Source organism: Neofelis nebulosa, chromosome 4, assembly GCF_028018385.1.
Source record: "Neofelis nebulosa isolate mNeoNeb1 chromosome 4, mNeoNeb1.pri, whole genome shotgun sequence".
NCBI classification, from domain to species: Eukaryota; Metazoa; Chordata; class Mammalia; order Carnivora; family Felidae; genus Neofelis; species Neofelis nebulosa.
In genome coordinates this window covers 55,362,561-55,374,193 of record NC_080785.1, presented here as the reverse complement: position 1 = coordinate 55,374,193, position 11,633 = coordinate 55,362,561, and the positions used below count along the sequence as shown (strand labels likewise).

At 46.3% G+C, this 11,633-nt stretch overlaps 1 protein-coding gene across 4 annotated transcripts in view; it reads right to left on the bottom strand.

Annotated features, from left to right (window-relative positions):
• Positions 1-11,633, bottom strand: part of CDCA7L (cell division cycle associated 7 like) — a 38,626-nt gene that overhangs the window by 911 nt on the left and 26,082 nt on the right. For 2 of the 4 annotated variants that reach the window (XM_058724857.1, XM_058724856.1), the window contains exons 3-9: positions 10,322-10,459; positions 6,163-6,531; positions 3,655-3,726; positions 3,369-3,539; positions 2,585-2,710; positions 1,137-1,286; positions 119-255 (exon numbers count right to left, since the gene is read on the bottom strand). In XM_058724857.1, the coding sequence (XP_058580840.1) occupies positions 119-255; positions 1,137-1,286; positions 2,585-2,710; positions 3,369-3,539; positions 3,655-3,726; positions 6,163-6,531; positions 10,322-10,459 (1,163 nt within the window). The remainder of the gene's footprint in view (positions 1-118; positions 256-1,136; positions 1,287-2,584; positions 2,711-3,368; positions 3,540-3,654; positions 3,727-6,162; positions 6,532-10,321; positions 10,460-11,633) is intronic. The other 2 variants (XM_058724855.1, XM_058724853.1) reach the window with 2 other exon arrangements.

Here is an 11,633-nt window from a genome sequence, read left to right as displayed (position 1 = left end):
TCAAGATGGTTTTTAAGCATCTGCCTGAAATATAGCAACCACTCCCGCCTCCACGGCCTCCACGGTCTCCCCGGCTGGAGCTGGAGATGACAGCCTCCATTTGTGACCTGTGACTTACCTCTCCAGGTATTCCTTGACATTATTGTAACCATAAAACTTGGCTAGGTGAATGAGGATCCCTGTGGCACAGCGGCCATCACGCTTGCGACAGTAACTGCAATTGCAGATCCCACGGCAGGGAGGACACATCCAATCCTGGAAGAGCAGTTTCCCCTGTTACCTACATTGTGCTCAAGCCCGGCTCACTTGGTCTCTCCTCCAACCTTCAGTCACAGGATACTTCTAGTATATGGCACAGGGTGACTAAACGAGTCTCCTCCCCATGATTCAAAAGGCCCAGAGAGGTTGATCACCCAGGGTCCCACGTGTGGAGAAACACAGAAAATTAGACGCCTGCTTCACACTGTGGAGATTTTAGGAGTACAAAAGAGCAGTGAGATGGACGTGTGAATTCTAGCTCTTCTACTTCCTAAACCACATAACCAGAGTCGTGGTCTATATTCATCTGCTAAATGGGGACAGCGATTTACCCCATGACTGCTGTGAAAGAGGTCACACGGCAGGGGTCAAGTAAGAGCACAGACTCTGGGCCAGACTGCCTAGGTTCAAGCGGATACATACTAACCATACTATTATCTCACTTCAAGGAGGGAACTGAGGGCCTGGGAGGTTAAATACTCGACTTCATAAATTTAAATGACTTAGTAACAACTGCAAGTCGACTGTGTTAGGAAAACACCTTAGACGACAGCCAGGCACACAGTGACACACACCTGTCCCCTGGCCTCACCTGAGGTAAGCCATGCTGCTGGAGGAAAGCCACACAGGTGCACCTGACAGACCATAACGGTAGGAAAGCAAGGCTTGGACCCTGGAAAACCCAGTCATCTCTTCTGCCCTACTGGTCAGCTTGCTCTCTTTCCAGAAGGAAACCCTTTTTTTTCCTCTGGAGTGTCAAGGGGTAGACTGAGCTCTGCAGCTACAGGTCCCCGATCATAAAGGGTCCTGAGAGCCCCATCCATCTCAGCTTGCCTCTCTTTGCCGGTCCAGTTCACAAGTGCGCACACCATTCCTACCGGGTCCAGCAGTGCAGATCTCACGTCCTCCCCGTAGCGATTCCGCAGGCACGGCCCACAGAACTGTCCTCGGACCCCACCGCAGCCCTGGTTCCGACACACCGTCTTGGTGTCGATGGTCTTCTGCCTGCACTGATGGCAAGTGTTGCCCTGTGGGAGGAAGGCGGTGGGTGGGTGAACGAGGGACTTACAGGGCAAAGCGCGCAAGCCCACATGCTGTCTACGTATGTTCAATAGGGCGTGAAGAGGCCGCGCCTCTCACCCCGCAGCGAGCAGCACCACTTCTCTGGTCCAAACCACAGGGAAACCTATTAGAGTAAGTAAGAGCAGGGCACCTAGAAGAAATGAGATGGTCAGAGAGGCCAGCAGAAAGACAGGAGAGGAAGAGCCCACAGAGGGTGACAGGGGCCCAAGTGGCCCTGAGCCCAGGGCAGCCACATTTGGCTCCGGCCCAGCTTCCGGTGATCTGGAGCTTTTCAGTATAAAATTTCCCGGTGTTAAAATGTTGGCAATTACATTAAAAACATTTTAATATTGCCTTAATGGGACACTGCCTCATTTAAAAAATGATGCATAACACCACAAAGCCTCCCTCCAAATCACTGTTTAAAAGAAATTTTAACTCACTTCCTACCAACCACAGGTATTCTGTCAAACTTTCGTTACTATGGTTCTGTTACTCAAAAAGCACACACACAAACACAGTATTTTTTTTTTTTCCTATGTTTAAAATAAACACCGGGGGGGCGGGGGGGCGCGCCTGGGTGGCTCAGTCGGTTGAGCGTCCGACTTCGGCTCAGGTCATGATCTCATGGCTCGGGAGTTCGAGCCCCGCGTGGGGCTCTGTGCTGACAGCTCAGAGCCTGGAACCTGCTTCGGATTCTGGGTCTCCCTCCCTCTCTCTGCCCCTCCCCCGCTCACACTCTGTCTCTCTCTCAAAAATAAACATTAAGAAAATTTTTTTTTAAATAAACACCAGGGATACCTGGGTGGCTCAGTCAGTTAAGCATCTGGCTTCGGCTCAGGTCATCATCTCACAGTTTGTGAGCTCAAAGCCCCACATCAGGCTCTGTGCTGCCAGCTCAGAGCCTGGAACCTGCTTCAGATTCTGCTTGCACTCTCTCTCAAAAATGTTAAAAAAATTTTCTTTAAATAAACACCATATAAATATTTAAAATGTTAACTATTATCAATATGCTCTTCCAAACTATATGCCTGCCTCCCCACAACTCATGTGCATCCCCCAGAGAGACCTCTCCTGAGGAGAATTCCCGCAGGAAGCCAACTCCCTCCACCCAGTTACAGTTGGTCCTCCCAGTCACAAGGGAGGCGGCCTGAGGGTCTAAGCCCAGATGCAGTTTAAAAACAATGCAGGATTTCTAATACCAGTTCCTTGGACTCCCAGTTAGAATCACAATCGTGCAAATTATTCATCATACAGAATTTACCAGAACTTTATCGTAGATTTTATCTCGAACGGTGATGGCAACATTTTCTAAGTCCTCTTCAGTGATATCCTCCACCGGCCGAAAGGAAGATACACGGTGACGCCGTCTATACCCCTGGCATTTCCCCTGCAAGATGAGCCAAAGCAGAACCTGGTGTGAGATGTTCTGATTAAAAAACATGCATAAAAATTTCACACTCTCAGAGCTCCAATACCATAAATGTTAACTGTGTCCCTCTCCGATTTCCCTGGAATCATCTACTGAGCTGCCACCACAGACACAGTGCCAAACCTCCTGCACGGCAAGGTGGTCCAACAACAAAGGAGCAGCTCAGGTTTTACCTGATCAACAATAGTCACCAGCCGTGAACCCTGTAAGGACAGAGACAAGAACCACGACGGATGGCCAAACCTGCCAACAGGAAGGGTTGTTTCTCGCTCCAGCTCAAAAGCACTTAAAATGCCCCCTTCCTAAAACTCAAAAGGCTAGGAGGAATCACTGCCCTTTCCCACGGCCAAAACCCAAGGGCCACCTGGCACCACTGACAGGCCTTTCATGCCCCCCGTGAAGATGAAGTAGAGGGTCCTAACCCTGGAGCAGCTCCTCTGCTCTACTCAGGTCAAGGCCTTTCTCCAGCCTACAGCCTAGATGGGGGTGGGGGTTCTTCTCAGAGTGTGGTCCCGGGAACACCAGCTCCACCTGGGAACCTGGTAGAAATGCCCATGCTCAACTGCTGCATACTTATTGCTTAGACAATAATATGTTTATGGTGCTGAGAAAATACCCCGCTAATTGTCTTCCTTCTCCTGAAACTGTAGAACTCTTCTGCAAATTTGGCAGCGGAGACAGTGAAGTTCTCCAGGGCAAATTTCTCAGGAGGCCGCGCGCTCCGGGTGGGGTTAGTGCGTCTTGTGATCTGTCCCTCGGACAAAGCCCGCCTCACTGTTCTCTTCTTCTGAAAGCAAGAGCACAGACATTTGCAACCGGGTGCTTTCTTGAATAAAAGCCATCTGGCAATAGATTATGTTCATCAGTATTGGAGTAAGTAATTATAAAGGAGTTCTACTTACAGAGGCTGAGTTTGGGGTTCGTACTGGGAAGAAATCCGGCATTGAGTTCAGTTCTGCCAATAACTGAGCCAGCTGAAGTTCAGAACAAAAGAAAGGACCTTACATCAATATTGCCATGCCGAGTTTGTCTAACGCCTTATCCCAAGTCTTCAGTTTTGCCAACAGTAAAAACTTGACTAAAGTAGTTCATGTGGGATCTTAACAGTTGTTGTATCTTTTGACCTCATATGTAAACACGTTTTTTAAAGTTTATTTTGACACAGAGAGACTGCGTGGAGGAAGGGCAGAGAGAGAATCCCAAGTAGGCTCTGAGCTGTTAGCACAGAGCCCGACACAGGGCTCAATCCCACAGACTGTGAAATCATAACCTGAGCCAAAATCAAGAGTCGGGTGCTTAACTGAGCCACCCAGACACCGCACGATTTTTATTTAATGTTTATTTTGAGAGAGAGAAGGCATATGCAAGTGAGGGGGGGAGGGGCAGAGAGACAAAGGGAGAGAGACTATCTCAAGGAGGCTCAGCACTGTCAGCGCACAGCCCAACGCAGGACTTGATCTTAGGAACAGTGAGATCATGACCTGAGCCGAAATCAGGAGTCGGATCCTCAACCGACTGAGCCACCCAGGCACGCCAAGATTTTTATCTAATGAGATGCTGATAGCATCCACAGAAATAAAATCTATGCCCATTCCTTATATACGAAAGCGTGACATGAAGAAGTGGTCCTTGGAATGATGAGACCAGGTATATGAGGCTGGAATCCTGACATGGCCACTAATTCGCAGTGTGACCCTAGAACAGATCACTGTGCACACCTAAAGCAAGTGTCATCGTGTTCAAAACAAAAGGCTCAACTAGATCGTTCTGACAGTTGTTTAGAGCTCCAAGAAAACTGTTTAAGTTAATTTCTCATCACTAAGAATAACTTAATGGAAATATTCCCAAATAAACACCTAAGAATACCAAGTAACAGGCGATAGTATTCTAGTCAATTAGGATTCTTATTTATACGAATGTTTAGGCATCATTAAAAAATCATGAACATTTATTTTAAAGATGCAGAGAGATGCAGTGCTAAAAATTTCCCTTAGCTAATAAGTATAAATAGGTCTTAGGATAAATTTCTCCCACAAATATGATTTATGTAACTTTTTTTAATTAAAAAAAATTTTTAAGTGTATTTAAATAAGTAATAAGTATAAATAGGTAATAAGTATAAATAGCTAATAAGTATAAATAGGTCTTAGGATAAATTTCTCCCACAAATATGATTTATGTAACTTTTTTTAATTAAAAAAAATTTTTTTAAGTATATTTACTTTTTTTTTTTTTAACATTTTTTTTTTTTTTTTTTTTTTTTTATTTTTGGGACAGAGAGAGACAGAGCATGAACGGGGGAAGGGCAGAGAGAGAGAGGGAGACACAGAATCGGAAACGGGCTCCAGGCTCCGAGCCATCAGCCCAGAGCCTGACGCGGGGCTCGAACTCACGCACCGCGAGATCGTGACCTGGCTGAAGTCGGACGCTTAACCGACTGCGCCACCCAGGCGCCCCTAAGTATATTTACTTTTGAGAGAGAGAGACAACAGACAGAGCAGGGGAGGGGCAGAGAGAGAGGGAAACACAGAATCTGAAGCAGGCTCCAGCCTCTGAGCTATCACCACAGAGCCCACTGTGGGGCTCAAACCTATGAACCGTGAGATCATGACCTGAGCCGAAGTTGGACTTAACTGATGAGCCACCCAGGTGCCCCTAGGCTTTCTATTTTCTTAAATAACTTATTAGATGTATAAGATTGCAAACAAAGCATCATTATATTATGCTTTTTAAAAAGAAATTATTACAAATATACCAAAATGCTAAAGTGATTGAGTGGCAGAATTTTATTAATTCTGTATATGCAAAATTACGAAGCAAACAACAGTTACTGACCAAATACAGAAAAACCAAATACACATAACCAAGATTTTACCTTGTATCATTATTCATTCTACTGAAGACTTAACTGGTAACGTGACTCAAAACTGTTCAGTGTGTTTTAATACCTAGGCCTCTTTCATTCTCTCATATGATGTCTTGAAAACCCAGTGGGTCATCAAAGAAGAAAGATTCCTGTTGAAAGCCCCCACCTAAATTGCACCTTGCAACTCTCAAAGTGGGCTTCTCTTTTTATCTTTAGTTTCTTTGTGCTGGGAACTGGCCTCTCCTGTCCAATACCACTACATATCTAGAACTTAACTTCCTAATGGTCAACTGTAAGCAGCATTAGTTCAATGGCACCAGGAACCAGGGCTAAAAATGGTCCTGGGAGTCTGTGTTCCCAAACTAGAGCTCACCGGGTAGTAACTGGTTGGCCTTCAGGAACAGAGAAAGGACACATAAGAACCAGAGCACATGTCCTGACAGAAGCCCAGACGACAGCAGCTATGAGGGCAGCTCTGTGAGCCTCTGTGGTCGCTAAGCAGGGCTCAGTGCCAGCTCCTAGACCACCCGCTGCCAGGCCTTACCATGGCTTTGTTCTCCTTGATGTTCATGGTCCTTTTCAGCAGCGCATCAGAGCTCTCCTGGCCCTCATCCCTGGAGTCATCCTCAGATTCAGACACCGAATCTTCCCTTTCCTTCCCCTGTCTGCAGCTTCTCTTTCTTCCAAGAATTGCTTTTTTATTGTCCTGTAAGCGTTTGCTAGGAAATAGCGGCTCAGAAGAACTGTCATCAGATTTTTTTGCCAGTTTCTTGGTGGGGAATTGAAAGGCTACTCGAAGACCAATACTGCTTCTCCTCGGCCTGCTTCTCCTGGGTGTAGCCTTTTCTTCTTCATCCTCTTCTTCACTCGCTGAAGACACCTTACCAGCATCGCTCAAATCTGACTCCACAAGCTGACAAAATGAAAGGGCAAAGACGATGTTTTGTGACTGACCTTCAAAAGCACATCGTTTAAAAACACTCTGCCATTAGAGAAAAAATGAGTAGAAGAAAGCCTCCCCTCCCTATTAATTAGTTCCCTCTGGTCCATTAAGTGCTCAGGTGGTCTGTTGATGACTATGGTCCCAGGGCAGGCTCTCCACCACTGCCTGGGGACCCAGCCACATCCACCAGCAGACTGTTCTCTTCCCAGCACGGGCTGGAAGCCATGCTCTCACGGACGGGGCTCCTCCACTGTGGAACATCTGGAAGCCAAGTAGTATGAGGCAAAGCCAAAGAAAAGGCTATGTATGGCCTAAGAGTTATCCTCACACAAATGGAGTGCTAAGGGAAAACATACTGACGATTCTGCCCTGAACAGCAGGAACAGGACAGCTGACTTCACCTCAGCGAGGTGACCGAGGAGCAAGCAGATGACTGGCCACTGGGGTTGGTGAGGGAGTCTCATCCCCAAGACATGATGGGCCCTTACGCCAAGGGACGTCCTCTCCCCTTTTCTGCAACCAGTAGAGCCATAGGGTGAAATCGAGGCAGACCCTCTGTGGCTTTGCTGGGAAACACCCGTTCCATCAGCTCAAGCAACTCTTGCCCCAAATTTTTGGATTCCGCTTGGAATAGGCTTCTGGCATGAACACGAAATTGAGACTGACACATGAGAGCACAGTAAGAACAGAAGGCAATGGCCGGTGATATTACCCAGGAGACGGCGGGTGACACCTCAAATATAAGGGGGCCCTTAGCAATGGCAAAGATGGGCTCGAATATCGAGACCCAGGCCACCTGCTGGGGATCTTTCCTTTACCACGTGCTGGAAAAGTTTAGTCTGAGAGCCTCTGTCAGGGACTGCACAACAGGCCGATGTGAGGAGAGCAGGGAACCACAGCATGATGGGCCTGGGACTGAGGGAAATGACTCTGCTTCCTCCTCAGTGATCAGCCCCCACGTTCTAGCTGTACTCAAATTAGAAATAAGGCAGAGGAAGGAAAGAAAACTGCAGGTAACTTCCAAATCTTGGTGTTTTGTATCAATCCACAACAAACCAAGTAGTGAAATGAGACTATGGTTAACTGTTTTTTGTTTTTTTTTTGTTTTTTTTTTTTTTAAGTATCCTGAACTTTCTACATCAGTAGCTTTGGAATTTGAAACACTGGGATTGAAGGAATCTAGTTTTAGGAAGACATTGTTGGGAGAACTTCAGAGCAAGGTGGTCTCAGATTGGCTTTATCTTCTTCATCATCTAACTAGTATCTCTTTACTAAGGATAAGGACTCTCTATAAGGGACTAAAGTGGACAAGAGCAAACTGGAAACACCAGTGGAGACTCACACCACAGGACAAGAACACAGCTGTGGTTGCTGCACATACGGCTGTAAGACCACCCAACAAACACCCTGGCTAGTAATATCCTATTATCGGAAAAGATGGTCTCACCAGTCTCCACTACAGTGGGCAGGAGGTTGGGGAGGGAGGCAATAATGTTTGCTTGCCCACTGAATTTTATTTTTAAATGTTTCTCTTGAAAGAGATAGAGCGAGCACGAGCAGGGAAGGGGAGAGGCGGGGGGAGGGGTGGGGGGAGAATTCCAAGCAGATTCCACACTGTCAGTGCAGAGCCCAACATGGGGCTTGACCTCGTGACAGACAGATCATGACCGAGCCAAAATCAAAGAGTCCTACGTGTACCCGACAGAGCAACCCAGGTGACTCTGCTCACTGAAATTTAAAACAAAATTTGCAGGGGCACTTGGGCGGCTCTGTCAGTTACATGTCTGACTCCTGATTGTGGCTGGGGTCATGATCTCATGGTTTGTGGGTTTGGGCCCCGCATTGGGCCCTGCGCTGACAGTGTGGAGCCTGCTTGGGTTTCTCTCTCTCTCTCTGCCCCTCCACTGCTCACTCTCTCTCTCAAAGTAAGTAAACATTTTTTAAAAAGTAAAAAATAAATAAGTAAATAAAATAAAATCTGCAGGTGGACCTCCCCTAAGCTATGAGTTAACATCAGTCAACAGAACATGTCACGATCCATACCCCAAATATTGGCCAGTGAAAAGAAAAAAGACCTCTGGGGTAGTTCACTTCCCCATGCTGGGAACACAAATTCTTTCAATAACCTAACATCGCTTAACTAAAAAATCAGAAGTTAAACAAGTCACTAAGAGTACGGGATACCCATTAGGGTTTGGAAAGATCTTAGTGTCTTGCTGGCCAGAACACATCAACTGCCTTACCAGCAGCTTCCGTTTTGAAGGCCAAAGGAGGGCTTGGGGACTAGGCTGGCAGAGCTCTGTGTTGCTCTTCCTGGTGACGGGGTTGGGGGATCAACATCAAACAAGCCAGCCTACCATTAGGGCTTTCAGGCCTTAAGATCCCCCCAGGAAAAGGTGAGCGGCAGAGCAAACCAATAGTTACAGCTTATTTAAATTTCTACACAAGTTCCACACCAGATTCTGCTGCTTAGGAGCTTCTGAACATCAAGAGGCTTTACCTCTATCCTTTATCTTCATACCCAAGAAGGAAGTGGTGTAATGATTTTGGGGGAGAAAGGTATGCTCTTTTTCAGTTAATGGAAAACATTTTTATGTCTGAAAAAAAAACCCAAAGGTTTTAAGTTTCGCTTTTTGTTTAAATTTTTTTAATGTTTGCTTATTTTTAGAGAGTGTGTATGTGTTTGTGTGTATGTGTGAGAGAGAGCGAGCGAGCTCAAGCAGGGATGGGGGAGGGGCAGAGAGAAAGGGAGATACAGAATCCCAACTATCAGCACAGAGCCCCCACACAGGGCTCGAACTCACAGACTGTGAGATCATGACCTGAGCTGAAGTCGGACGCTTAACCAGCTGAGCCACCCAGGTACCCCCCAAAGGTTGTTCTTTAAAGGTACCTTGACATTCAAATACTAGTTGGCAATAAACTGGCCTAAACATATGGAGTAAAGGAAAAATCAACAAGTCTCTTGAAGGTCAAATGCTAAGAGATTTCCCTCAGGAATCTGACAAGCCCAGGTCTTCTTTATCATTTAAAGAGCACATCAGCATCCAAATCAAGAACGTGCAAGTAAAGCTCTAAGTTTGTGCCACAGCTAAATTTTTGCCACATCAACTCCAAACCTAAGAACATGACTCCGCACACAACAAGAAATGACTTTAAGGAAATTGCTACCCCCAGACAGACTGTCCTCTTTTCAGAGAAAAGATATTCAAGAAAGTCTGAAATAAATTCTTTTGGAAGGGCAATAAGGGAAACTGAGGTAAGTCTCCCCAAACTCCAAAGGTATCAAAGAAAGACAACTGGATTTTCTCTCAGAGAATAATGGATTGGTGGACTGGGGATTAGCCTTGGAATACCAACTTTTATATTTTATTAACTGACTTTTAAGATAAACATGCGGGGGGGGGGGGGGGGGGGGCGGTGCCTGGGTGGTGCAGTGGGTTAAGCAGCCGACTCTTGATCTCAGCTCATTATCTCAGTTTGTGAGTTCAAGCCCCACCTTGTGCTCTGTGTTGATGGTGTGGAGCCTGCTTGGGATTCTGTCTCTCCTCTGTGCCCCTCCCCCACATGTGTGCTCACTCTTGCGTGTGTGCTCACACCTTCTCTCTCTCCAAATAAGTAAACTTAAAAAAAAAATTAAGATAAACATGTAAGAAGAAGTCGTTCATTTGCCAAGTGACTTCTTACAAGTGAAAATACAATTCAGAAACAAGACTGAAAAATATTACAACCCACACTCCCTCGTGTTGATAATTATTACCATTACTTCTGGGTTACTGTTTACATTCAGATCATTCTGTGTAAATCCTTCAAATTCTTCCGTTTCTGAGTCAGTGTCCTCTATAAAAATTCTTCTTAGCTCTTCCGTGAAGTATTTAGAATGGAAACGCACATCCTGCTAAATTAAAAACACACATATGTCATAAAGGAAAAAGAACAGAGGTTACAGGGGGGCTCGGGGACAATGAGGAGTTGTTTAACGGGTAGAGTTTCTGTTTGAGATGATGAGAACATTCTGGATAACAGTTGACAGACGCACAACACTGTGCATGTACTTAATGGCACTTAGCATCTTGCTGGCAAGAAACTGGGCACTTGCCTGCACTTAAAAAATGGTGAAATGGTAAATTTCACATTATGTATATTTTACCACAATAACAAAACGCACATATACATACACATTTGCTACAGCTTACGAAAACGGAATAATCTGAAACAGTTGAACAACTTGAAACGATAAACAGCATCATTTCAAAAAGTCAGAATGGCCAGGGGCTCCGTCAGCTTCTTGTGTGACTGGGGAGCGCTGATAGAATTCCGTTTCTCCCGCCAGGGCTGCCCATCGGGAAGGTCTGCTCACACAGAGCCAAACACACACGGGAAGGAGCCATGAGGAGAAGGCCTGGCTCCCCCCCACATGCTGGTCTTCCTTCCTAGCAGCCATCCAAATCCACGTCCTCCGAGTTGGTGAGCATGCCTCCCTTCCAGAGAGGGCAAGTTTCTCTGCAGGAAGGGCCCAGCGCCTTTCACGCCCCTTCCCCCCCCCGCCACGGCTTTGCTCAATCACCACCCACCGGAAGGGGTGATGGGAGCGTCAACCCTCCCAACCCCCAGGAGAGCCCCTCCTGCAGGAGACACGAGGCCAGCAACCTCCAAGAGGTAGCAAGTGAGCAGACAGAAAGATGCTCTAAGACTTTTAAAAAGGAAAGACATTTTCCAATGACTCTTTCGGTCTTTAGAATCCACAAAAGGAAAAATACTCTCTAGCTCTCTAAATGGAAAAATAGCTCTCTAAATGGCTATCTTGAAAGAAAAGAGGGAAAAGACAGACCTGCAGTGCAGAAAGGAGACCCACAAACCAGCCTCCTCCAAGCTGGCAACCAGGGCTGAAGTCCGTGTCCCCAGTTGCCTCTGACGTCTCTTCCTCCCACACCCGATATAGCAATGACCCCTCATCACACCACATTTAGTTGGGAGAATCTTGATCTCCCCCCACTGCCTCTCTCTGACTTTAATTATACACTTCTTCAGATCAGATAATCTCTGGAGAAAAATAGATATAATAGATGAGT